At 35.0% G+C, this 23,520-nt stretch overlaps 1 protein-coding gene and 1 pseudogene across 5 annotated transcripts; both read left to right on the forward strand.

Moving 5' to 3' along the window:
* Nucleotides 1-3,304: 3,304 nt before the first annotated feature.
* Nucleotides 3,305-11,378, forward strand: LOC142548748 (uncharacterized). Of its 5 annotated transcripts, none has more exons than XM_075657255.1 (11): nt 3,305-3,547; nt 4,184-4,352; nt 4,453-4,637; nt 4,883-5,592; nt 5,699-5,780; nt 7,678-7,990; nt 8,062-8,261; nt 8,593-8,669; nt 8,975-9,076; nt 10,748-10,934; nt 11,049-11,378. In XM_075657255.1, the coding sequence occupies exons 2-11, from the start codon at nt 4,184-4,186 to the stop codon at nt 11,136-11,138; spliced, it is 2,115 nt and encodes a 704-aa protein (XP_075513370.1). In that variant the 5' UTR covers nt 3,305-3,547; the 3' UTR covers nt 11,139-11,378. The 5 variants fall into 5 exon arrangements, with proteins under 5 accessions (XP_075513370.1, XP_075513368.1, XP_075513371.1 ...); XM_075657253.1 differs by having other exon boundaries at nt 3,305-3,458; nt 4,174-4,352; XM_075657256.1 differs by having other exon boundaries at nt 3,305-3,458; nt 4,883-5,593; nt 5,703-5,780.
* Nucleotides 11,379-19,850: 8,472 nt separating this feature from the next.
* LOC142548370 (putative leucine-rich repeat receptor-like protein kinase IMK3) lies at nt 19,851-20,953 on the forward strand (annotated as a pseudogene).
* Nucleotides 20,954-23,520: the final 2,567 nt, after the last annotated feature.

Genomic DNA, 23,520 nt, shown 5'->3' on the forward strand with positions numbered 1-23,520 from the left:
AGGTAAGCATTTGACCAATTGTTAGGAATTCGATTATCTCTTTCAACACTTTTTTGGGCGAACTTATCACAAAAAACTTGTCCAATACTGTTTTATCTGATTAACGTGATTGATAGAATATTACATTAGTTCAAATATTTATCCAGTACACATCGAAGAAGATCAATTATGAGTTTTAATAATTAAAATTCAAAATCCATCCAGCAATAATTTGATTTCCCTGAAAGGAAAACGTAGAGGAAACAGATGAGCAACAACGAGGGAAACTATTTAATTAGTACCCGCAAGAGAAGTTGTATTTGTCAGATAGCAACGGGTGTAACTGAATAAGGCAATCTGGGTCTTTCATTGGGTCAATTTTGGAATAAAGAAAATTACTAATTGTTTGTAAACATCAATTTATTTTCTAAATATATCCATCAAACCATAAAAGGATTAAAAAAAACCCATAAACAATACAACACGCTAAAAACACTAAATAAAAGTAGACAAAAAATTTTCAGGATAAATTAATGAAAATATAAAGTATTTTATATAAATAAAAATATTGTAAATATACAGTAAATGATGAATTTTCGACGGTCCAATAAATTCAAATATAAGAGGTTATGAATTATGATGGTACCAAAATATTTTGGTCAAAATTCCATCTGACAATTTATAGCTGGCGGTGATTGACAGAGCAAACTGGATCCCACCGTCTTCCATGATCCTCCAGAGGATGAAATTATTTATTTCAGAGTATACAACAGAGATCTTCTATTTATAGAGTATCATTGTTCATGTAGAAGATTGAAAATAAGTGGGAAATAATTACAAAATAGATATTTTAAAAATTACAATATAGTCCTTTTGAAATTTTTTTAAGAAAAATATCACTGTTCATCGATCGATTGGTGGCTTGAAGAAGAAATAATCGACACTTTTTGCTTTTTGGTCAATCGAAGAAAGTATCATCGACAGGTTGTCTCTTGTTTGCAATTTGATGAAAAAATAAATGTATTGTTTTAAATATATCGAGTCGAATACACATGTAGTTGTGTCATGTTTAGCGAATTAATTAAGTTTAGTTAAATAATATATTATGAAATTAATTAATTATATGTGTGTATGTGTATTTGAAAATGAAATAAATTTAAAAAAAATATTTAGTAATATTTAGATGATATGAGTTGAAAATGAAATAAATTAAATAAATAGAGTATTTGGTAATATTAAGAGGATATGTGTTGAAGAAGGTATATCACTACACTGTATCCATAATTTTGAAAAACAGTTCAACAGTTGTTTGGGATACTGTCTATTTGATTTTTCACATACGATTGACGAAGTTGGTAATTTGAAAAGTTTGCAATAAAAACAAAAATATATCAAAACATCAAACTATAATAATTTATACCCCACTTCTTTACTAGTATATGTTTACAAGACATACATATATAGTTTTTTTATTAATATTAAAAAAGATGTCTATATATAGGAATGTAAACTAACTAAATCGTTTGTGAGCTATTCGAAGCTCGATTCGATAAAAGCTCGTTTGAGCTCGTTTAATGAGACTCGTTAAGATAAACAAACCAAACTCAAGCTTTACAGTATTCGGCTCGTTAGCTCGTGAGCATGTTCGTTGGTAAGTTCATTAGTAATCTTTTAGATGAAAAAATAATAGTTTTGATATTTGATTTATTGATTTTGCATATTATTTATGAAATATATAGAAAAATCTATTAAATTTATTTATTACAATAAATTTACAAATTTTAATAAGAATAATATATTTTTTAATTAATTTAATGAAAATGTAAATGTAAATGTATAATTCATATTTATTAAGCTTGTTTAGGCTCGATAAAGGCTTGAATAAGTTCGTGAGCCATGCATATATCCGTTAAATAAAGCTCGAGCTCAGCTCGATTATAAACAAACCAAGCTCAAACATTCAAGAGTTCGGCTCGGCTCGACTCGATTACATCCCTACCTATATAAATAGAACAAAATAAAAATATAAAAAACAATAGTTGTTAGTCAAGACGCAACTCTATTTTCTTATATTTGTGACAACACATAGTGTACCTGCTTGAATGATGCTGGGTCGGAATGTCAGACCGATGAGTTTGGGGAGGTGTGTGTCTATCTGCTGATGTTGTTTCATATAACTTAGATTAGTCTTACCATTTTCCCACCGTCGGCCAAGTCCTCAGCATAGACAAGATTACCTGTTAAGATCTGACGTCACTATTTTAAGAGTCACCTAGCCAACTAAATCAACCGACACAACGTCAGCAATTTGACACATGACAACTTCCCAAAAAATTACTAATCTTAGTACTAATATCACTAATGCACTTTCAACCCAACATTTCTCAAAAAATATAGAAATAAGCTTCTTTGGACTTTGATGATTTGAACTCATGACATCGCTTTGATGTCAATTGTTATTTTCAAACGCTTATCACTAGGCTAAAAGTTATATTATATATTAATAAATACACGTATATTTCAGATATGACATGCGATTAGTGATCTGATTTTTATAATTATAAAATATAATAATACTATACTTTTACAAATAATTATAATTCAATTTTGAAAAAAAAAATCCGAGTACAAATTAATAAATAACCATCCAATAAAATAAAAGTTACAACATAAAAAGTTTAAATATGTGAAAAACACGTCGATTTCAATAATAAAATTGTATGCATTACCAAATACGTTAAGAATAATTTTGAAATAAAGACAAAAATTTCACCGAAAAGTAGTTAGTAGTGGTGACTGACTAATTAACAGTACTATCTGTAGTGTAATATGTATTGCGTGAACATGATATTTATTATACAAAATGTAATTTTTATATTATAATTTTAACCGTATATAATTAATTTAATTTGAATAAATAGAAAATAACACATTTATAAATATATCTATAATTATGTTAAATATTTAAATAGTGAGTAGGTCTCTTGTGAGACGGTCTCACGAATCTTTATATGTCATACGCATCAACTCTATCGATATTCACAATAAAAAGTAATATTTTTAGCATAAAAAGTAAATTTTTTTAATAAATGACTCAAATAAGAGATCTATCTCACGAAATACGACATGTGATACGGTCAGATATAAATTTTTGCTTTAAATAGGTCGTGTTAATTGAAACCTGAGAGATGAAAAAGAATCGAAAACAAGAAAAATGGTAATTCCCTCTCTACCGTAGGGGCAATATTGACATTTAATTCAGTTTTCGGATTTTTCGTTTCTTCCCTTTTCACCATCTTTTCAAAACTTCTTCAACATTTTATGCAAATGCAGAATGCTGCTTAAAGAAATAAAGAAAGAACGTTAATGCACGTACGCCGCGCGAGATCAGCTACGCAATCCATCTTCACTCTTCAATTTCGCTCGAGGATTTCTGAAACTTTCCATCAATTTTCTCTCTGGTGATACTACATACGTACGTAAGCACACGATCCTGTTCTGGAATTTTTAGTTCTTTTTTTTTTTTCTTACGAAGGTTCAGGTTCGGGAACTGCCGGGGTTTGCAGAAGTTCTGGATTTTCACATTTTCTTTTTCCATTTTTTTTGTACTTTTGGGTGTTTCTATGATTTTTGTTCTCTGCTTTTTATGACGTGGTGAAAATTTTATTGGATTCTCTTTTTGAGGAAATTGAAAAGGTTTTGTTGTTTACGTCTCGCTGCCGGCGGGTTTATGAGTTTACGCTTGTTTCATCGTGATTTTCTTTGTTTAAAATTTATTTTTCTTTTGTGCTTGGAACAGCGGGGGTCCGTTAGACGGGTTGATTCACTCGAAACAAGTGCGTAGAGAAATGTTCGTTTGTGTTCTGCACCAGAGGATTTTGTCGTTTTAATTTTGTTGCCCTTTTAACAATTTCAGTATTTTCGTTGCATCGTGGACTATTTAATCAGCCTCCCCTTCACTTTAGAGCTTAATCAGTGTTCTGAGGTGTTTATCTATGAGAACAGCACGTTGAAGAATGAAGGATAATCGGGAATATTGATTTATTGTGTTTCTGAGTTTGTTTTTTGTGGCTTTTGTCATCTCTTTCATGCTTGAAGATGTTTTTGCTCCCCAAATGTAAATGTTACTTCTTAATCTTATATTGTTGTTACTCTGCCGTAAAGATTGACATTTTTTAATTTTGTGTATTTCAGACAATTGTAGATGGGGGCTGGGAGAAAAACTAAAACTCTCCCGAAGGAAAAATCTAATGCCAAATGGACAGTGAACTGTAGTGCTTCTGCGAGAAATATTACGAAAAATGAACTTGCCGCGGTTATATTTGGATGCAAGCATCATACGATGCAGGAATGCTTGCACAAGCTTTTGTTTGGTGAGCTTGCCGCCTGAAATGCATGCCTATACTTCAGTATTTTGTTAACCCGTCCAGTTTGAAATTGACCTGTGATATTTTCTTCACAAATTTTCAACAGGATTGCCAGCGAACCATATTTCTTATGTAAAGCACATCACTCCTGGATTACCTCTATTTCTCTTCAATTACAGTGATCGGACACTTCATGGAATCTTCGAGGCAACTTCCCCTGGACAGATGAATATAGATCCACATGCATGGTTGGGGGATGAAGAAGCGGAATGTACACCATATTGTGCACAGGTGTGCAAGCTAAAAGGCCCCTTGTTTTTGTACTTTTATAGATTCTTTTGCCTCAGAGATGATTTGAAATTTTCTATGGTTCTTATCCGTGTGCATTTTGGGGTTTTGAGGTTGGATGGAGGTTCTTGTTAATAGTAAGGATCGACTAATGAGCTCCACTTGTTTCATGCTCTCTACTGTGTGGTTCATGTTGTGAATGATGTTACAGAGGTTAGCATACTCATTGCATCATTTTCTCTCTTTAGGTGCGAGTACGAGTCCTTAGACGATGCCGGCCGTTGCGTGAAGAAGAGTTCAAACCAGTAATGGCTAAAAATTATTATGAAGAGAAGCTGTTTTGGTTCGAGCTTGACAGAAGGCAAGCCAATAGATTAACAAAGTTATTCTCCGCTTCACCCTTGACGGAGAATACACCCCATCGACCAGTCGTAGCTCGATCAAACAATATGTTTGATGCTTTGCCCTCCTCCGACGTCGATGAGGCAGTTGAATCTAAGGACCTCAAATTAGAAGAGTTGCCTGCACCACCCAACCTGTTTATCTTGCAGCAAGATTCATGGCATGGTTCCAGCTCAACAACTGAAGTGAACTTGAAGGAAAGTCATCAGCATTCTTATGCCTCTGTCCTTTTGAACAAAAATGCTTCTGTTGCACAACAGTGGTGTCAACCACATGGCATAGAGAATGGCGGAGTTTCAATCATTCGTGATGATTTTAGAGGGGCTGAAGATTGTTCCGATGAACTGAATGTGGAATGTGCATCATCACCCCTTGACACATGGGAAGAGCGCGTATCCACTGGGGATGGAGTTAAAAAGTTTGAAGCTTGTCTTGATGTGCCCAACATGAAATGTGGTTCATCTTTCTCTGAGGACCGGGGAGAGAACAAGAACATGATATCGGATGGGTTGGTTAGGGATATTGAGCATTCTGAGTATGACTCTGTGGTCTGGAAGGTACCTTGAGCTTAGCATATTATCATTTATGCATTCATTCACGTGCAGCTTGTTCAGAATCATTTTCTAATTTAATTTTTCCATTTTACTCGTTTGTATACATTTGAAGTTGATTAGAGAAGTTGAAGAATTGAAAGTGTCTCATTTAGAACAGCACCTTCGAATCAATTCCTTGGAGCACGAGCTGGTATGTTTGCTAACCCAATGGTGTGACTCTGTTTGCTTCTATCTCCCTTGTTTTTATTTTAAAATATTTTGTGAAATGACTGATAATATTTTTTTTGCAGAAGCCAATACACTAAAGTTGTTTATATGTGAATTTAGAAAGTTAATTAAGTTCAAATTTGGTAAAAAGATAGACTAAAACCTTTTATTGGAAGGAGGGTATCGAGAGTTTTTGGATGGTTTTGCATTTTAATTCTCTTTTGAGTTTTTATATCTACAAATAATTTGAGTTCTAACATTTTGTAATGCTAGAAGGCAGTCATCAAAATGTCATGTCATGTATGTATATGAATATGTGCTAAGTTTGGCTATGCATTGAAGTTTGCTTTGTACAAAATCTTTGTAATTATTAGAATCCATCAATAAACTGAATCTGACCAATATCCCAACAATGTGCAGATATTGTCTTTATTCAATTTCAAACACCAAGGATTATTAACTACAGTTAATCTTAATTTGATTTGTACATCCTTCAGCCTTGTACATCCCAAGCTCTGCCTTCATATGTTCAATCTCTTACTATATCGCTTTTTATGTGGTGGAAACAGCAACTTTGCTACTATCCTTTGCTTTATCGTTTTTGGATGCCTTACCAAATTTAGATAAAACAGTGTTTGAATCCAGGCCAAAAGAAGATGTATGATCAATTAAGAAGCGAGTAATTCTAAGACTAAAACAATGAAAAGGATGAACATAAATTAAACAGGAAACTTTTGAGCTCCATCTTCACAGTGACCATGAATTCTTTACTATTTTCATCAGGGGGACCAAATTAAAATGCCCAGAACGTTGAAGGGTGTATTTACTGTTACTCATAAATTTATGGCTGAAATCAGAGAAGCTGGAAACAATTCACGACAGGGACTAATTAGAATTGAACAAATCGGACCTGGGAATTGAAAGAAAGTCATCTGCACCTTGAGCAGGAAAAAGAGAACAAGTTGAATATGTTATCTAGGTAATTAAGTGAATTAACCCTAAGATTTTACTGAACCTTATTTAAAAAAGAATTTTTAATTCGAAGGAAAAAATATTTATTCAAGAATTCTTGAAATAATTAAATAATTCCAGAATCCTTGTTTTAGTGGAATTTATATTGGTGAAAGATGATTTTCTCTTCCCAAACTTCTTCAATATCCTAATTTCTTGGATCTAAAACAATAAAACTAAAATTCCACGACCTTTCTGGTAAGAAAATTTTCCCTTTTCCCCCTCTAATTTTTTTCCTCAAAAGTTTTGTGTTGTCTTGAAAAAAAGAGATCTTGAAAGAATTCAAACAAATCAATTAATGAAAAGCGAACAAGGATGATTCAGGAAAAAACAGAATAATAACGAGAACCGTGACAAAAAAATGAAAAAAATACAATGAAATTAAGGATTAGAGCAATCACTGGGCAAGTGTATGCAATCTTTATTGAAATTTGTTTGGCTCTCAAGTCTTAAATCCTGTCACAATATATGTACTGGTACTATGTCACACTTTTGTCATTAGCTATATAATTATGACAGTTTGTGGTGCAATAATGCTAGCTTTAGGTAATCTTGCGACCTTGGCTTAGCATGATTGGGGGTGTATTCTTTTGTTGCTCTAATTGGTATTATTCTCTCAGCCATATCAAATGAAAATTTATGAATCACGGGCTTGGCCTGCATTTTTTGCTTATGCTGACAGCATTTAGATTCAGAGTGGATGAAGCATGTTGTATCTCAATCACTGTTTGCCTGTGTACCCGTTATTTTGATTTTAGCATAGCATTTTGTAAAGCATCTCTTGCTTAGATTTTTAAAGGATTGTCAGAAAGCTAGTCTGTTTTTACTGTTTTCTCAATGTTATGGTGAAAGTTTTTTCCCCTGTATAGGACATCTCAAAGATGGAAATTCACCATTTGAAGGAGCGTTGTAATTTGTTGGAACCTGGGCCATCTTTAAGAAGAAATTACTGTGAGATTGAAGGATACGAAAGTTTGAATTCCACAGTGAATGAGTTGTTGTTCATAGTTGGAGGATTTGATGGATGCTCATGGCTTCCAGCTTTGAGTTCATATTCCCCTTCTAAGGACTTGGTCAAACCACTTGTCTCAACAACTGTGCGATCATATGCCTCTGCAGCCAAATTAAACGGAGAGATCTACGTGTTTGGTGGTGTACAGACTGGTGTATGGTATGACACAGGTATAATTGTCCAAATACCACATGTCTATTAATTTTCTCTCTTTCTGGTAAATTTGAACGTTTGTTGGCAGTTGAATCATACAATCCCACAAATGGTCAATGTATACAACGGCCTTCTTTAAATAGAAGAAAGGGAAGCTCGGCTGGAGCATCTTTATGTGAAAAAATTTTCGCTATTGGTGGTGGAGATGGAACCAAATGTTTCTCGGATGTGGAAGAATTGGATCTGAGCGCTGGAAGCTGGATCCTTGTTAATCCGATGCTTGAACGGGTAAGTTAAACATCCTATATTATTTTCAGCCCATAACATATTTCAAACGGTAAACAAAAAGATTCATTCCTTTTGGTGGATACTAGCTGTATCTTTCTGTTCCATGCCCAGAATAGAGTATGCAAGAGTCATATGCGGATTCAGTATTAGTGGCAAATGTGCATGGAAACACCAAGTTAATTATCGTAGTTATCATTCTTTTTTAAAAAAAATTATTAGGTGGAGTTAATAATCCATGCTTATGAAATTTGGATAACGACGACTGGTTACTGACCAGAGTTGATCTTATCCATGTTTTATGTTTAATTTTTTTTGCCTTCTTCCCATGCAGCGATATGCCCCAGGAGCTGTAGACATGAACGGATCACTTTATGTTGCTGGTGGCTTTGATGGAATAGATTACTTGAGGTGAGAAGATTTACAGTCTGGCTTTCTTTTTTTTATTATTTTACCTATTGGTAGACACTATTTTACAATGCATTCACAGGTTTCTTCTTATTAATTGTGACTCTAAACAACATTTTTTTCTGGAAAATGTTTTAGTACCAGAGATTGATGTTGGGTTCCCTGGTTAGAGTTAAGTCTTTGTTTCAGAACTTCAAGTAGTATTTCACGTACTTCGAATCTTTTTCATTATAAATTCATTCTGGATAACATCTCTTTTGTTGTTATGTCGTTTGATCTATTTTTTCTGAGTGTTTTATTTTTGGCAGGTCCCTTGAAAGATTTGATCCTAGAGAGCGTTCATGGACTCGCCTAGGTTCTATGAGTGCAAAGAGAGGATGCCATTCTTTGGTTTCATTTAATGAAAAATTGTAAGTTCTGATTCTGGCTCAAGTCTTCTGTGATATATATATATATATTCCATTTTCTTTATTGAAGGCATATATATTAAACAATAATGAATTTATGTGGATATTTTATCCAAAGGCTAATTGTTAGGATTGATTAGGGGATCATCGTTGAGTTACGGTAACTCGGTTCATGAAATATTGAACGCCGATGAATTAAATCGAGTTTGATTTTCAAAACAAGCGGAAGACACTCAAACTAATCCTTCGTAGAAACCGATTAAATATTTTTGTAAAGCATTTGAGATATATGCAAGTTGAATGAGTAAAAATATTTTGGTTGAAACATTTTTATCAAACACTTGGTATGCAATATTTTGGTATTTGAAGAACGCATAAAATGCTTCAACAATGCATCTTTAAAAGCAATGAGAATGATAAGTAAATGCAATAAATAAATAGACAAGAATTTGTTTATGGATGTTCGGAGAATAACAACTCCTACGTTACCCCTTCTTCTTCCTGGGAAGGATTCACCAGAAGACTTTGATTTATACAACACTTTGTACAAACCCATTTCAATTTAGGACTTATCTCTTGGCTAATTGAAACTCCTAGCACACACTTATGCCAAGATTACAAACACAATCTTTAATGTCTTTGTGTGAAAACTCATTTAACTAAACTTTGAAGTTCAACTATCTTATATATGTGTGAGTGATTGTGTATGAGGAATTTATTTTTTAAAGTGTACATCTCAAATGTATCCTCACACAAGGGCTTGTGCTCTCAAATAACAGATTTCTTCATGCTAGCTGTCCATGCTTTGAATCCCCTTCAAAAGCTCTTGTTTGATCTTCAAAATAATGTATTTATAGGCTCCAACAATGATATATATGTTAAGACACAAGAATATGACCGTTTGGAAAGTTTCTGTACTATTTCTGAAATTGCAACGGTCGATTTCGCCTTGCTAGACATTTTCTCGAGCTTAAACTGGTCGTTCAGCGGTTGAAACTGGTCATTCAGCGGTTGAACTGAACTGGTCAGCGGCTTGAAACTAAACTGGTCAGCGGCTCAAACTGGTGTGCTGAAATCAGCCTGATTTGCTGATTTCAGTTTGTGCAAAACCAGTAGCTTCATTGTCATTTATCCGCATCTTAAGCTTCGATTCAGACTTTGACTTCTGAAGATGATTTGTAGATCATCGTCTTATCTTTCCAACGCAACTGAATTGCTTCATTTCAATAACCAAGCTGAGAGATATGGCCAAAATTCCGCAACTGCTCATACCTAACTGATTGTTGTTTTCATGCAATCAGTTTGGTCAGTCATCAACCGGTTTGACCTAGATACTATCCGATTTTGCCCAACCGACGTGAAATACGACTTATTCCAAATTGGGTATTCTGATCGGTTAGGTTGGCGGATTGTCATTTGAATCATCCAGTTGATAGATATCATCAACACACCGAAGCTCGCCAGAAATTCTGTTTGGCTAAACTCAGTTTCATTTTCTTTTTTGTGTTTATAATTTCACATTTGAGTAAATATGTTAGAAATACAATAACAAGTTTTGTTAACATCAAAATCAAGATTGCGAACATGAAATGTTCCAACACTAATCCTTAATTTTAACTCGGTTTATATTCTAGTGAGTTTTCATACTTGAGAAATGAATGCTAAATCTTGCAGATATGCGTTGGGCGGGTATGATGGAACTGGAATGGTGGCCACCGTTGAGGTTTTTGATCCACGTCTTGGTTCGTGGATGAGAGAGGAGCCAATGAAGAAATCTAGGGGAAACTTCGGCTCAGTTGTGCTTGGAGGAAAAATGTATGTAATCGGCGGGGTAGACGGTGATGGGGAAGTTCTGGATGCGGTATGTGGCTTTCATGTTCAAGAACCTCGAATAGATCCACTAATACGATTTCAACTAATTTGTACCAAGAACTTTGATGATAATGGTAATTATTATTTTTGAACCTTTCGGCAGGTCGAATATTACGAGGAGGGCCGTGGCTGGCAGGTTGCTGGACTGAGAGCACTTGGTAAAAGAAGCTTCTTCTCTGCTTTTGTCTTGTGATCACAGAAGACATTATGTGATATATCTGGAAATGCTTCATGTGCATGTTACTGCATCATTTGTGAATAATAACCGCAGATTTATGATATCATCAAGAATTCAAGATAAACTAAAAGCGACATTGTGTGTGATCGTGGTGTCATCACCATTTTACAAGCTAGACACATGGTCGTATGAAACATGAAGAGGTTTTTCCTTTGTGGGATAGACGTCATTTTTATATTCAGACATTAAATCATATTATCTTCTTATTATTAAGGCATCCGCAATGATGAGTTGTTATAACACCCACCAACTCATAAAAAATCGTAGGGTTCACTTCCACATAGTTATTATAACAACATATTTCTTTCACTCACATTCTTTTTAACATTAAAACTTTTTATTTATGAATCCCACTGGTCACTCAATCATATTAAATTTTTTTAATATTAAATAAATATGTTTTACAATATTTAAATCATTATTATTCTAATTTTTAAAAATAATCTTACTTTTTAATAAAATAATTTTATTAATTTTAAAAATTAATATTTTGTTATTTAAATATGTTTATTAAATAAAGCAGATGTTCAAAAGAAATATCACGACAGAAGAATTATTTGACACCCTTTCTCCATTGTAAGTGGACGTTATAACGTCCACTCACAAGAGAGAGAAAGGGGGGCGTTCATATGTTTGAACGTCCCTCTGTCTGCTTATTTTTTTAAAAAAATTTGACATTTAGCGACGGTTATTTCAATAACCGTCGTTATTTAAGACGGATTTTCAGAAACCGTCGCTGAACGCGGGTCCCACACACGTGATGATGTTTCCTTATTTATTGTCATTTAATGTATAGGTTTAAATTTCAAATTTTTATTTTTTAAAAATAAATTCTGATATTAAAATAAATTAAAAATAATGTGCATCACCAACTTCGTGCCGACTTAGTTGAACATATTTGGTCACAATACAACAACAATCCTTGAATTAGTATTTTGCATCTTCTCTTAAGTTTAATTATTTTTTTTTATTTTTATGCAAGTGTTATTTATTATTATATGTTGTACCGTTTTATTTTAGGTTTATAATAAATTTTTAATTTTAAATAAATGACACTCATTAAATTAAATTATTTTACGTACTAAATATATAAAAACATATTATTATTAATATAAATTAATAATAATTTAAATTTATTAAAAAATTTGAAATTGAATTTATTTAATTTAAAGTAAGAATAAGATGAATGAGTGGACAACGTGACCTACAAATAATGAGTGTGAATGTTAAAATGAATGTGGGAGAATAGATGTGTTAATGTAATGTGTATGTGACATGTGGACCTTACGATTTTTGATGAGGTGGTGAGTGTTATAACAATAACGAATGCGGGTGCTCTCAGAGTATACATAGGTTTACAAAATAAATTGTTTAATATTTTTTTAATTAAATAAAATAGAGTAATTATATAATTTTAAAGTTATATTATTATTATTTTAAAAAATTCACAATGACAACAAATTTAATTACTCTAGGAGTCTCTAACATAATAGTATAATAATATAGATAATATATAATTAATAATAAAAATATTATTATTATCATTGCCATATAAATTTAATAGAAAATTGTTTTAAGCTAGTTTTTTTTAATACAATATTTTTTTTTTGGAAACTATAATTCACCATCTGTTCTTATAAATAAAAATAAGCAAATGCAAGGGCAAAAGCCAGCCACAAAATCCATTTTCCCATATTTTATATGTAATGGAAGGAAGTGCATATGTTCGAGGCGTAACATTTAAATTTGTGATGTTCGACTCTATCAATAATCCAATAATCATTTACCAAAATTATCATGACATTAAAAAATTAACGGAGAAGGGACTTAACATTTTACACTTGTGTGGAAAAACCCAGAATGTCGTGAAAAATGTCGAGTATAGAAGTTTTCATAATCATTTAGCTAAATAAGGAGCCTTGACGGAAATATTATAGGACTCTCTTGAATATAAAGTAGCGGATCGTGACATATGTATCTTGAATATAAAGAGTGGCGGATCGTGACACGCGCGATACATGTGTTTCGTACAAAATTAGAGAATAAAAAATAGGACATGGCTTTGAGATCAAATACCTAGGACTGCTTAAATACTTTTCTTGTTATGGAATTTGCAAGATCATGAAGGAATTTTGTGAACCAAAGAAAATACATCCCTGAACTACTCAAGGGGAGGACTTCTATGGTACAAAGTTGCTGAGAGGTCGGCGGTGGAGGTCGGCTCGGGTCATGATGAGAGGTCGGCGGTGGAGGTCGGCTCGTGTCGATTGGGAATGTTTCCTAGAATCATCTCCTGCACAATTGGTAGTTTCCTAGAATAGCTTTCTTGTTATATTATATAATTGTACATTGAATCATTTCTTTGAAATAGAATAAAATAATTCTCTCTTCCTGTGTACTCTAATACAGATGTTTTTAATTCAGTTTTTGATGTATCATAAGAAGATGACAAATCGACTTGAAACACAAAATATATAAGATTAACTCGGTTGCCATCCAAACTTTGTATTTTGTAACTACTGCTTGCAAAATAAAATTGATATTGCGCAATATATCACTTACCCAATGATTTTGACGTTCGCTGTTTTTATAGTCACGGGTAAACCAAAAATTCTTTCTTTGTATTTTCCAATTGATTTGTCATTTCATATTGTAATTCATCGCCTCTCACCAATCTAGTTATACACACACTTTTACAAACACTCAATCACTTACGAATCATTTTCTATGTCAGGATTTGAGTAAAAAAAATCTAGTTCAAGAAATATCATGTCACATGCAAAGGTTGATAGATTGGATGGATGCTCAATATTTTCTTAATGATCTCTCATAAATGGGCCGCAAACTTCTAATGCATAAACTATAATTTTCCAAAAAGAAAACATCAATTTCACCTCTGTTATACGTTTTTAGCCGCATCTTTAGAAAATCGACTATATGCCTACTTTTCAGATCTAAAAATCTTACTCAGATTTTCTTGTTGTACTTGAAACCACTTTAAAATTTAAAAAAAAAAGGTTGCGAAACGTATACAAAAAACGGTTGCGAAACGTATATTTGCGGTTCTTGTCAAGTCTCTTTGTCCAGCAAACTCCCTCATCATGCTTGATGTTGCTGAAATCTGGGATGGTAGCTAGGAGGTCGGATCTTCACTTGGGGAGCTCGGATCGGACCTTCGAAATTTGGAATCACAAACAAGAACGTTAGAAAAGGGCCGGAAGGTTGTTCCGACGTAGCCCTTCTATGCTCAAGCCAGAGAATAGAAAACTGAGAGAGTATTGTGTGTAAAATGAGTGAGTACATGAATGCATAAACAATGAATGATGGGAGGTCGGCGGTGGAGGTCGGCCACCTCTTGATTGGCGAGATTACGGATATACCAGTTTCCTGTAGATGATGTGAACTCCTGATGGACTCTGTCATGAAGATGACATTCTTGGACTTTATGAATACTGGGCTTACATCCATCTGGGCTACCGAGAGTGAGCTAATCTAGGCCAAACCGACCTCCTAGGATATCAATGCTCATTACTTGTGGTCAATTGTGTAGGGAAATTACCCTGAAACGATGCCAACCACGATGATAATATAGTGCCGAAAAATTGCGGAATAAAATAATCAACAAGGACACAAAGATTTACGTGGTTCACCCAAGATAGGCTATGTCCACGGAGCACTGCAACTTTTATAACCGGAAGAAATATTACAACAAGTGTATACACCAATACACTAAATATCTCACACTCCCAAACCCGAGAAAATAATTTCTCTAACTCACACAAGAGAATTCCCGCACTCAAGAAAAAAATACACTTTTTTTCTATGCACTCTCTTTTTATCAAAGCTAAAAAGCTTTTGATTTTGGGATACAATAACTGAAGGAGTTGAGCTCTATTTATAACCAGAATTCTTAAGCCAAAACAGAAAGAAATCTGATGTGGGATTCTAATTTCTGAATATTTTATTTTGACGTGGGCCCCACCTCATTAAAAACTCACCTAACAATTCTCCCACTTGAAGACTTGATTTCAATCATGTCTTCACACCATCATTGCAGCAGCTCATATATCTCCATTTATACTTGCAGTCCGACTAACACAACTTCAGTTTGTCAATGGTTACTGTCTTTGTGAGCATATCGGCTGGATTCTTACTTCTAGGAATCTTCTCTAGCATCAAGATTCCATCTTCCAGCACTTATCTGATGAAATGATACCTAACCTGTATATGCTTTGTCCTAGCATGATAAACATGATTTTTTGCTAAATGAATAGCACTTTGACTGTCACAGTGTAACGTGCTATCTTCAAACTTCTGACCCAATTCTTCCAGAAAGGATCTCAACCATATCATCTCCTTGCTAGCTTCTGTAACTGCTACATACTCAGCCTCAGTAGTCGAAAGCGCAACAATCTTTTGCAGCTTAGACACCCAGCTTACAACTGTACCACCTAATGTGAACACATATCCAGTAGTACTTTTCCTGCCATCCAGGTCACCACCCATATCGGCATCGACAAAACCCTGTAAGCCCAATTTTGACCTCCTGAAGCATAAAGAACAACTAGCAGTACCTTTAAATACCCGAGAATCCACTTAACTGCTTCCCAGTGTTGCTTTCCTGGATTACTCATAAACCTGCTCACAACTCCCACTGCATATGCTATGTCTGGTCTTGTACACACCATTGCATACATGAGGCTTCCGACAGCAGAAGCATAAGGAACCTTATTCATATAAGCCTTCTCCTGCTCCGTCGATGGTGATTGTGCTTTGGTTAGTTTGAAATGACTAGCCAAAGGAGTACTAACAAATTTAGCTTCATTCATATTAAATCTGCTAACCACCTTTTTCACGTACTCTTCTTGTGATAACTTCAAGAATCCATTCAACCGGTCTCTTAAGATCCTCATTCCAAGGATTTGCTTTGCAGCACCCAAATCCTTCAGTGGCAAATTCCTTTGATAAATCTTTTTTCAGTTTATCAATTTATTCCAGACAAGCTCCAGCTATCAGCATATCATCTACATATAGCAGTAGTATGATATAAGAACCGTCAAACTTTTTCACATAACAGCAATGATCAGCTTGACACCTTAGGAAACCATTATTACTCATAAATCCGTCAAACTTCTTGTACCACTGTCTTGGAGCTTGTTTGAGACCGTACAAGCTCTTCTGAAGTTTGCACACCATTCTCTCTTTTCCCCGTACTTCAAAGCCATGTGGCTGCTTCATATAAATTTCTTCATCTAGGTCACCGTGAAGAAACGCAGTCTTTACATCCAACTGCTCCAAATGTAAGCCTTCCTTCGCCACTAGTCCAAGTACTGTCCTGATAGTGGTTAATTTAACCACCGGAGAGAAAATCTCGGTGTAATCAATTCCTTCCCGTTGTTGAAAGCCTTTTACAACAAGTCTTGCCTTGTACCGCTTGCTACCATCATGCTCTTCTTTTAACCGGTACACCCACTTGTTATGTAACGCCTTTTTGCCTTGCGGAAGTTCTGTCAACTCCCACGTCTGATTGGATGACAGTGAATCCATCTCATCTTCCATGGCCAACTCCCACTTGGTTGAATCATCATTTTGCATTGCCTCATCATAGGTCTCCGGTTCACCTTTGTCTGTCAGCAAAATATAGTGAAGTGCAGGGGAGTATCTCTCAGGTGGTCTGATGGTTCTCAAAGATCTTCTGAGTTCAATCACCGGAGTTTGTGGGTCATCATCTTGTGCAGTTTCTTCTTCATCTTCCTGGTTACTGGTTTTCGATTCATTCACATGAATATATGTCAATGGCACTTCATCAGTCTTCTTGACTTCAGGACATTCATCTCCAGCTCGAATGTTGACTTGTCCTTGTACAGAAGCTGCTCATTAAAGATTACATCCCTGCTCCGAATGATCTTCCGATTTTGGTCATCTCAGAAACTATAACCAAACTCATTATCTCCATAACCAATAAAGAAACACTTCTTTGATTTCGGATCAAGTTTTGTTTTGCTTGCTGAATCAATATGAACATAGGATAGACATCCAAACACTTTCAAGAAAGAAAGGTTTACTTCTTTGCCGCTCCAAACCTCTTTGGGTATTCTGCAGTCAAGCGGTATCGAAGGTCCTCTGTTGATCAAATATGCTGCAGGTGTTAACACCATCAGCCCAGAATGATGTTGGCAATCCAGAATGCAATCTCATGCTCCTTGCTTGTTCATTCAAGGTCCTGTTCATCCTTTCAGCTACACCATTCTGTTGAGGTGTACCATGAATGGTTTTCTCCATCTTGATCCCGTTCTGTGCACAATATTTCTTGAACTCATCATCTTCATATTCTCCACCATTATCAGACCGTAAGCACTTCACCTTCAAGTTGGTCTCATTTTCCACCATGGTTTTCCACCTTTTAAAAGGTCTCGTAAACATCAGATTTATTTTTCAGAAAATAAACCCAAACTTTTCTACTCGAATCGTCAATGAATGTAACATAGTATCTCGAGCTTCCAAGGGATGTCACAGGAGATGGTCCCCATACACATCAGTATGAACCAGCTCCAACTTTGCTGCTTTCGGTTCTCTACCGTCTTTTGAAAAGCTCACCTTCTTCTGCTTTCCAACGATATAGCTTTCACATAGTTGCTGTTCAACAGTCTTTAATTCTGGTAGCTTTCCTTTTGACACCAACATCTTCATTCCCTTCTCACTCATATGTCCAAGTCTATAATGCCATAGACTTGAATTGGCTCCAGCATCCACAGCTGCTAATGTGTCTCTGCAACTGGAAGTCATATATAGTGTTCCAGTTTTCTTTCATCGAGCAACAATCATGACTCCTTTGTTCACTTTCCAGGAACCATCACCGAAGGTCACATTGTGGCCTTCATCATCGAGCTGTCCTACCGAGATCAGATTGCGTGTCAATTTTGGTACATGCCTGACTTTGTTGATTTTCCAGACAGATCCATTTGACATCTTCATCCGTACATCACCCATACCAACAATTTCCAATGGTTTTTCATCAGCCAGGAAAACTTTTCCGTAATCGCCAGCGATGTAATTATCAAATACATCTCGGTCACCAGTGGTATGAAACGAAGCTCCCGAGTCCATAACCCAATAATCAACAGGGCTTTCCATGGATAATAGCAGAGCATCATGTACTTCATCAGTGACAGCATTTGCATTATTCTTTGTTGATCTACAGTTCTTTTTCAAGTGACCAGTTTCACCACAGCTCCAGCACTTCAAATTCTTTTCAAAGTTGCTTTTGTCTTTTCCATTTCTTGACTTGGACCTACCGCGCCATCGGTTAGAATTCTTTTCGCCACTCCTGCCCCTTCCTCTGTTCTCGAGATTTAGAGCAGATCTCGATGATGTTCCTTCACCCGAGTCTTTCCTGCGAACTTCTTCAGCAAGAATTTGATCTCTAATATCATTGAGCTGTAGTTTCCCTTTTCCAACAGAGTTGCTAACCGCTGCCCGCATTGGTTCCCAATTGTATGGTAAAGACTCCAGAAGAATAAGTGCCCGAATCTCACCATCAAATTTGATGTCCACCGATGTCAGCTGAGAGATAATCGTGTTGAATTCATTTATGTGTTTTGCCACCGAAGCACCTTCTCCCATCTTCAAGTTGAATAACTTATTCATGAGATGTACTTTGTTGTTTGCTGATGGCTTCTCGTACATGTCCGATAAAATGAACATCATCTCTTCTGTGGTTTTTGCCTCCGCCACGTTATGTGCCACATTCTTCGTTAGGGTCAGTCGTATCACACCTAACACCTGTCGGTCAAGGAGCTCCCAATCATCATCCTCCATCTTTTCTGGTTTCTTTCCTGATAGAGGTTGATGCAGCTTCTTACTGTACAGATAATCTCTTATCTGTAACCACCAGAACGAAAAATCTGTTCCGTCGAACTTGTTGATTCCCGGTCCCGATCCATCATCTCCGGCCATCGCTTCTCTAGCCTTAGCAAAAAATCTAAAAAATCTTTTCTAATGTGGAAGATCAGACAAAGCTGCAACCACAGAGCATACTCAGAATTTTTAAAAAATTTCACAACAAGGCTCTGATACCAGTTGTTTGGAAATTACCCCGAAGCGATGCCAACCACGATGATAATATAGTACCGAAAAATTGCGGAATAAAATAATCAACAAGGACACAAAGATTTACGTGATTCACCCAAGATAGGCTACGTCCACGGAGCACTGCAACTTTTATAACCGGAAGAAATATTACAACAATTGTATACACCAATACACTAAATATCTCACACTCCCAAACCCGAGTATACCGAGAAAATAATTTCTCTAACTCACACAAGAGAATTCCCGCATTCAAGAAAAAAAATACACTCTTTTTTTCTATGCACTCTCTTTTAATCAAAGCTAAAAAGCTTTTGATTTTGGGATACAATAACTGAAGGAGTTGAGCTCTATTTATAACAAGAATTCTTAACCAAAACAGAAAGAAATCCGATGTGAGATTCTAATTTCTGAATATTTTATTTTGAAGTGGGCTCCACCTCATTAAAAACTCACCTAACAAATTGTAAGTACCATCAACGTTAGTTCATGCGATTTTTTGATGAATAGTAAGCTGCACTTGTTATTCTTCTTGTAGCTTGTACTATTCTAATCTTCTGCTTGCAAAGGATTATGAAAATGGTAAAAGAATCCAAGAAAAGCCAATCTGCGACCATAAAGGGTATTCCCCCAGATGCAGAAGAAGTTGAAGCAAATGCCGGAACAGATGGAAAACTTGTGCATTTTGACGAGCTTAAGGTTTTTAGTGCAAACGATCTTTTGTGTGCAACTACTGAGGTTATAGGCCGAAGCACGTATGGAACGGTGTACCAGAAAACGATGGAAAATGGAATTCAAGTAGCTGTCAAAAGATTGAGAGAAAAGATAATGAAGGGTCAGAAGGAATTTTTTACCGAGGTTAATGCACTCCGGAAAATCAGACTTCCTAATCTTTTTGCACACAGAGTTTATTATTTAGGTCCAAAGGGTGAAAAATACTCATTTATGACTAAATGCCTAATGGAAGAAGTCTTGCAACTTTCCTCCACGGTGAGCAAAGTTTTGCCACTTTTTTAATCCATATACGCTCTTAAATGTAATTAGCATAACACTCCGTTTGTTACAGTCCACAACACTGATGCACCGATAGATTGGCAATACGGATCAAAATGGCTAAAGATGTAACAAGAGGGTTGCTCTATCTTCACACCAAAGTAGGCATTACTCATGGAAACCTCACATCAAGTAATGTACTTCTGGACGAGCACAAAAATGCCAAGATTTCAGATTACGGCTTCTCACAACTAATGTCATCCGCTGCAAATGCTAATGTTGTTGCCACTTCTGGTGCATTGGGGTAACGCGCGCTGGAGTTTTCGAAGCTCAAGAAAGCAACAAACAAGAGCAACATTTATAGCTTGCGTGTGATCATGTTGGAGCTTCTGACGGGGAAATCGCCTGGGGACTTGGCTAATGGCATGGATTTGTGACAAAGGGTTACATCCAATGTGAATAAAGAGTGGACTAATGGAGTTTTTTATGTGGACTTGATGAGGGATCAGTCAGTGGCTGGTGATGAATTGCTGACTACGTTGAAGCTGGCTTTGCATTGTGTCGAATTATCGCCATCTGACCGACCTGAGGCCCTGCAGATTCTCCCGCTGGAGGAGATCGTGAGGCCAGAAACATCCACAGAGAGCTCCGGAGAAGATGGTGAAGCGATGCCATCATCAAGTTCTTAGACGAACTAGGCTGAAACGGAAATTTCCGAAACTAGTTCGACATATTATATTGAAGTGAGATTTCGTAATTCTTTGTCTTCTTTTTAAAAGACTCCTTCAAAATCACTTTGAAACTAGTCTACCCATCCAAATGGCTGTTAACGTAGGCAAAAGTTTGTGTGTGACAGTCCACGAGTCGTATTTTTTGTGAGACGGATCTCTTATTTCGGTCATCCATGAAAAATTATTATCTTTTATGTTAAGAATATTACTTTTTATTGTGAATATTGGTAGGGTTGACCCGTCTCACGGATAAAAATCCGTGAGACCATCTCATAAGAGACCTACTCGTTAATGTAAGGGAAATTAATTATTTTTCGTAATTCTTTTGTTCTTGTGATACATGCATTTTTAGTAATTTGATTCTTGAATAATGTAAAAAATACTTTCTAAACTTTGCAATGTAATAGTAACTGTAGGACCGAGTGCTTACTGCTTTACCAAAACCTATAGCTAGTGGTAATGGTGCAACTCAAATCTTTTAAACCGCACAGGAGCTCAAGCACCACGGTGCGATCGCTCTACTAAACAGGGACAATTATTACACCCAACAGTAACATACATTTCCTCGAATTGCTGAAAATATCACATTTATTTTCATTTTCATAGAAAAATGAAATTATTATGCTTAAAAAATGTAAAAAAAAGTTGCTCGAAAATTGTCCCTCAATTAATTTTTGGTTGCTTATTGTTGGAAAACGAAACTATTAAGGGTTGAATTTTCATGTTACATTTAAAAGTCAATAACAAACTTACCCACTCGAATGCACAGTATTTTTTCTTGTTCAACCATCTAACGCTTATTTTTCCTTTGATTCAAAGTGACTTAACAGATTGACAGGATGTCAATTTTGACTTGAATATCGAATCTCATTTTGGTAACGGATTCGTGAATTTTTATGAGAAATAGGTCTCTTATAAGACGGTCTCACGAATCTTTATCTATGAGACGGGTCAATCCTACCGATATTCACAATAAAAAGTAATACTTTTAGCATAAAAAATAATACTTTTCATTGACGACCCAAATTAGAGATCCGTCTCACAAATACGACCCGTGAGACTGTATCACATAAGTTTTTGCTATTTATGAGAATATAACTTCATTCTTAATTAGTTCCTAAAAAAATCATTATCAAAAGGTGATAGATGGATGGTACCCAATAAAATGTTCTGCAATGTTACATGTATCATTCTCTGTAACATTCTTAATTAACGAGTTATAATTTTTTCCAACTTTTCATAGTCGATGCACTAGTATATATAATCGCTATTTGCAATTGTGCACCTACATTATGTGTGAATTGGAAGGAAATAAAAATAAAAAAAGCCAAAACGTAAAATATATTTGTCATATATTTACGCGAGCAAGCTTTTAATCAGCTAATCTACATTTTAGATTGGTAAATGCTAAGTACTCTTTCATTTGACTTTCCAATTACGTAATATTTATTGGCAAAAATTTACGTGAGACGATCTCACGGGTCGTATTTTGTGAGACATATATCTTATTTGGGTCTTACATGAAAAAATATTACTTTTTACGCTAAAAATATTACTTTTTATTGTGAATATCGGTAGGGTTGACCGTCTCACAAATAAAGATTCGTAAGATCATCTCACAAGAGACCTACTCATTTTTTAAATTGGATACGATTTAGTGCTTTATAGACAAAAGTGATAAACTTCAAATTTTACTAGTAAAAATTGTAGAAAATTGTATTTTAAAAAAAAATGAAGATATTTTGTTTAAATGACAATAAACTACTTCCAATTTAGACCCTTTTTCTAGATTTTTAATAGTGGCGAAAACATTCTTTAAAAAAGTGAGAATAAAATGCAATTAATTTAACTACTTGTCGTTAGGCCCTTCCCTCTAGGCGAAATCACTATAATTTTTTTACCAAATAAACAAAGAAAACTATGTTCAAATGTATTGTTCGAGTAAATCTCTTGTGAGACGATATCACGAATTTTTATCTGTGAGACGGGTCAACTCTACCGATATTAACAATAAAAATTAATATTCTTAGCATAAAAAGTAATATTTTTTCATGGATGACCCAAATAAGATATCCGTCTAACAGAATACGACCCGTGAGACCGTCTCACACAAATTTTTGCATGCCTCCAGTGCAACCTCGGCAATCTAAGTTAATTTATCCGTCTCTCTAAACATATTGCTCTCTCTCTCACACACACACACATATAATAAGAAACTAAATCATATAATAAAGTAGATATAAGGTCTTTTTTCTTTTTCTTTTTTCCCAATTTAAGATTTTGCTTGCCCAATATTCATATAATCATATGTTATATATTGTATATAAACCATTATGGCAGAGATTTGGACTTGGTGTAAGTATTTGAAGTGTTGGCATGAGTTTCCAGAATGTGGGTGAGAAATATGTAAATGAGCAATGAAAATTTAATAAACAAAGTTACAAAACCAATACGTAACATTACCAAGAAAGTTCTCAAGTATTGTTTTTCTTTTTTTCTTTCAATGAAATCAACACGTGCAAAAG

The sequence above is a fragment of the Primulina tabacum genome, chromosome 6, assembly GCF_025594145.1.
Source record: "Primulina tabacum isolate GXHZ01 chromosome 6, ASM2559414v2, whole genome shotgun sequence".
Lineage (NCBI taxonomy): Eukaryota > Viridiplantae > Streptophyta > Magnoliopsida > Lamiales > Gesneriaceae > Primulina > Primulina tabacum.

What these genes read in the sequence shown, in the direction of transcription:
- LOC142548748 (XM_075657255.1), top strand. Translation starts at nt 4,184, where the DNA reads ATGGGGGCTGGGAGAAAAACTAAAACTCTCCCGAAGGAAAAATCTAAT. An exon ending in GTACACCATATTGTGCACAG is followed by an intron (nt 4,638 to 4,882) that starts GTGTGCAAGCTA and finishes TTCTCTCTTTAG; the next exon opens with GTGCGAGTACGAGTCCTTAG. An exon ending in ATGGGGAAGTTCTGGATGCG is followed by an intron (nt 10,935 to 11,048) that starts GTATGTGGCTTT and finishes ACCTTTCGGCAG; the next exon opens with GTCGAATATTACGAGGAGGG.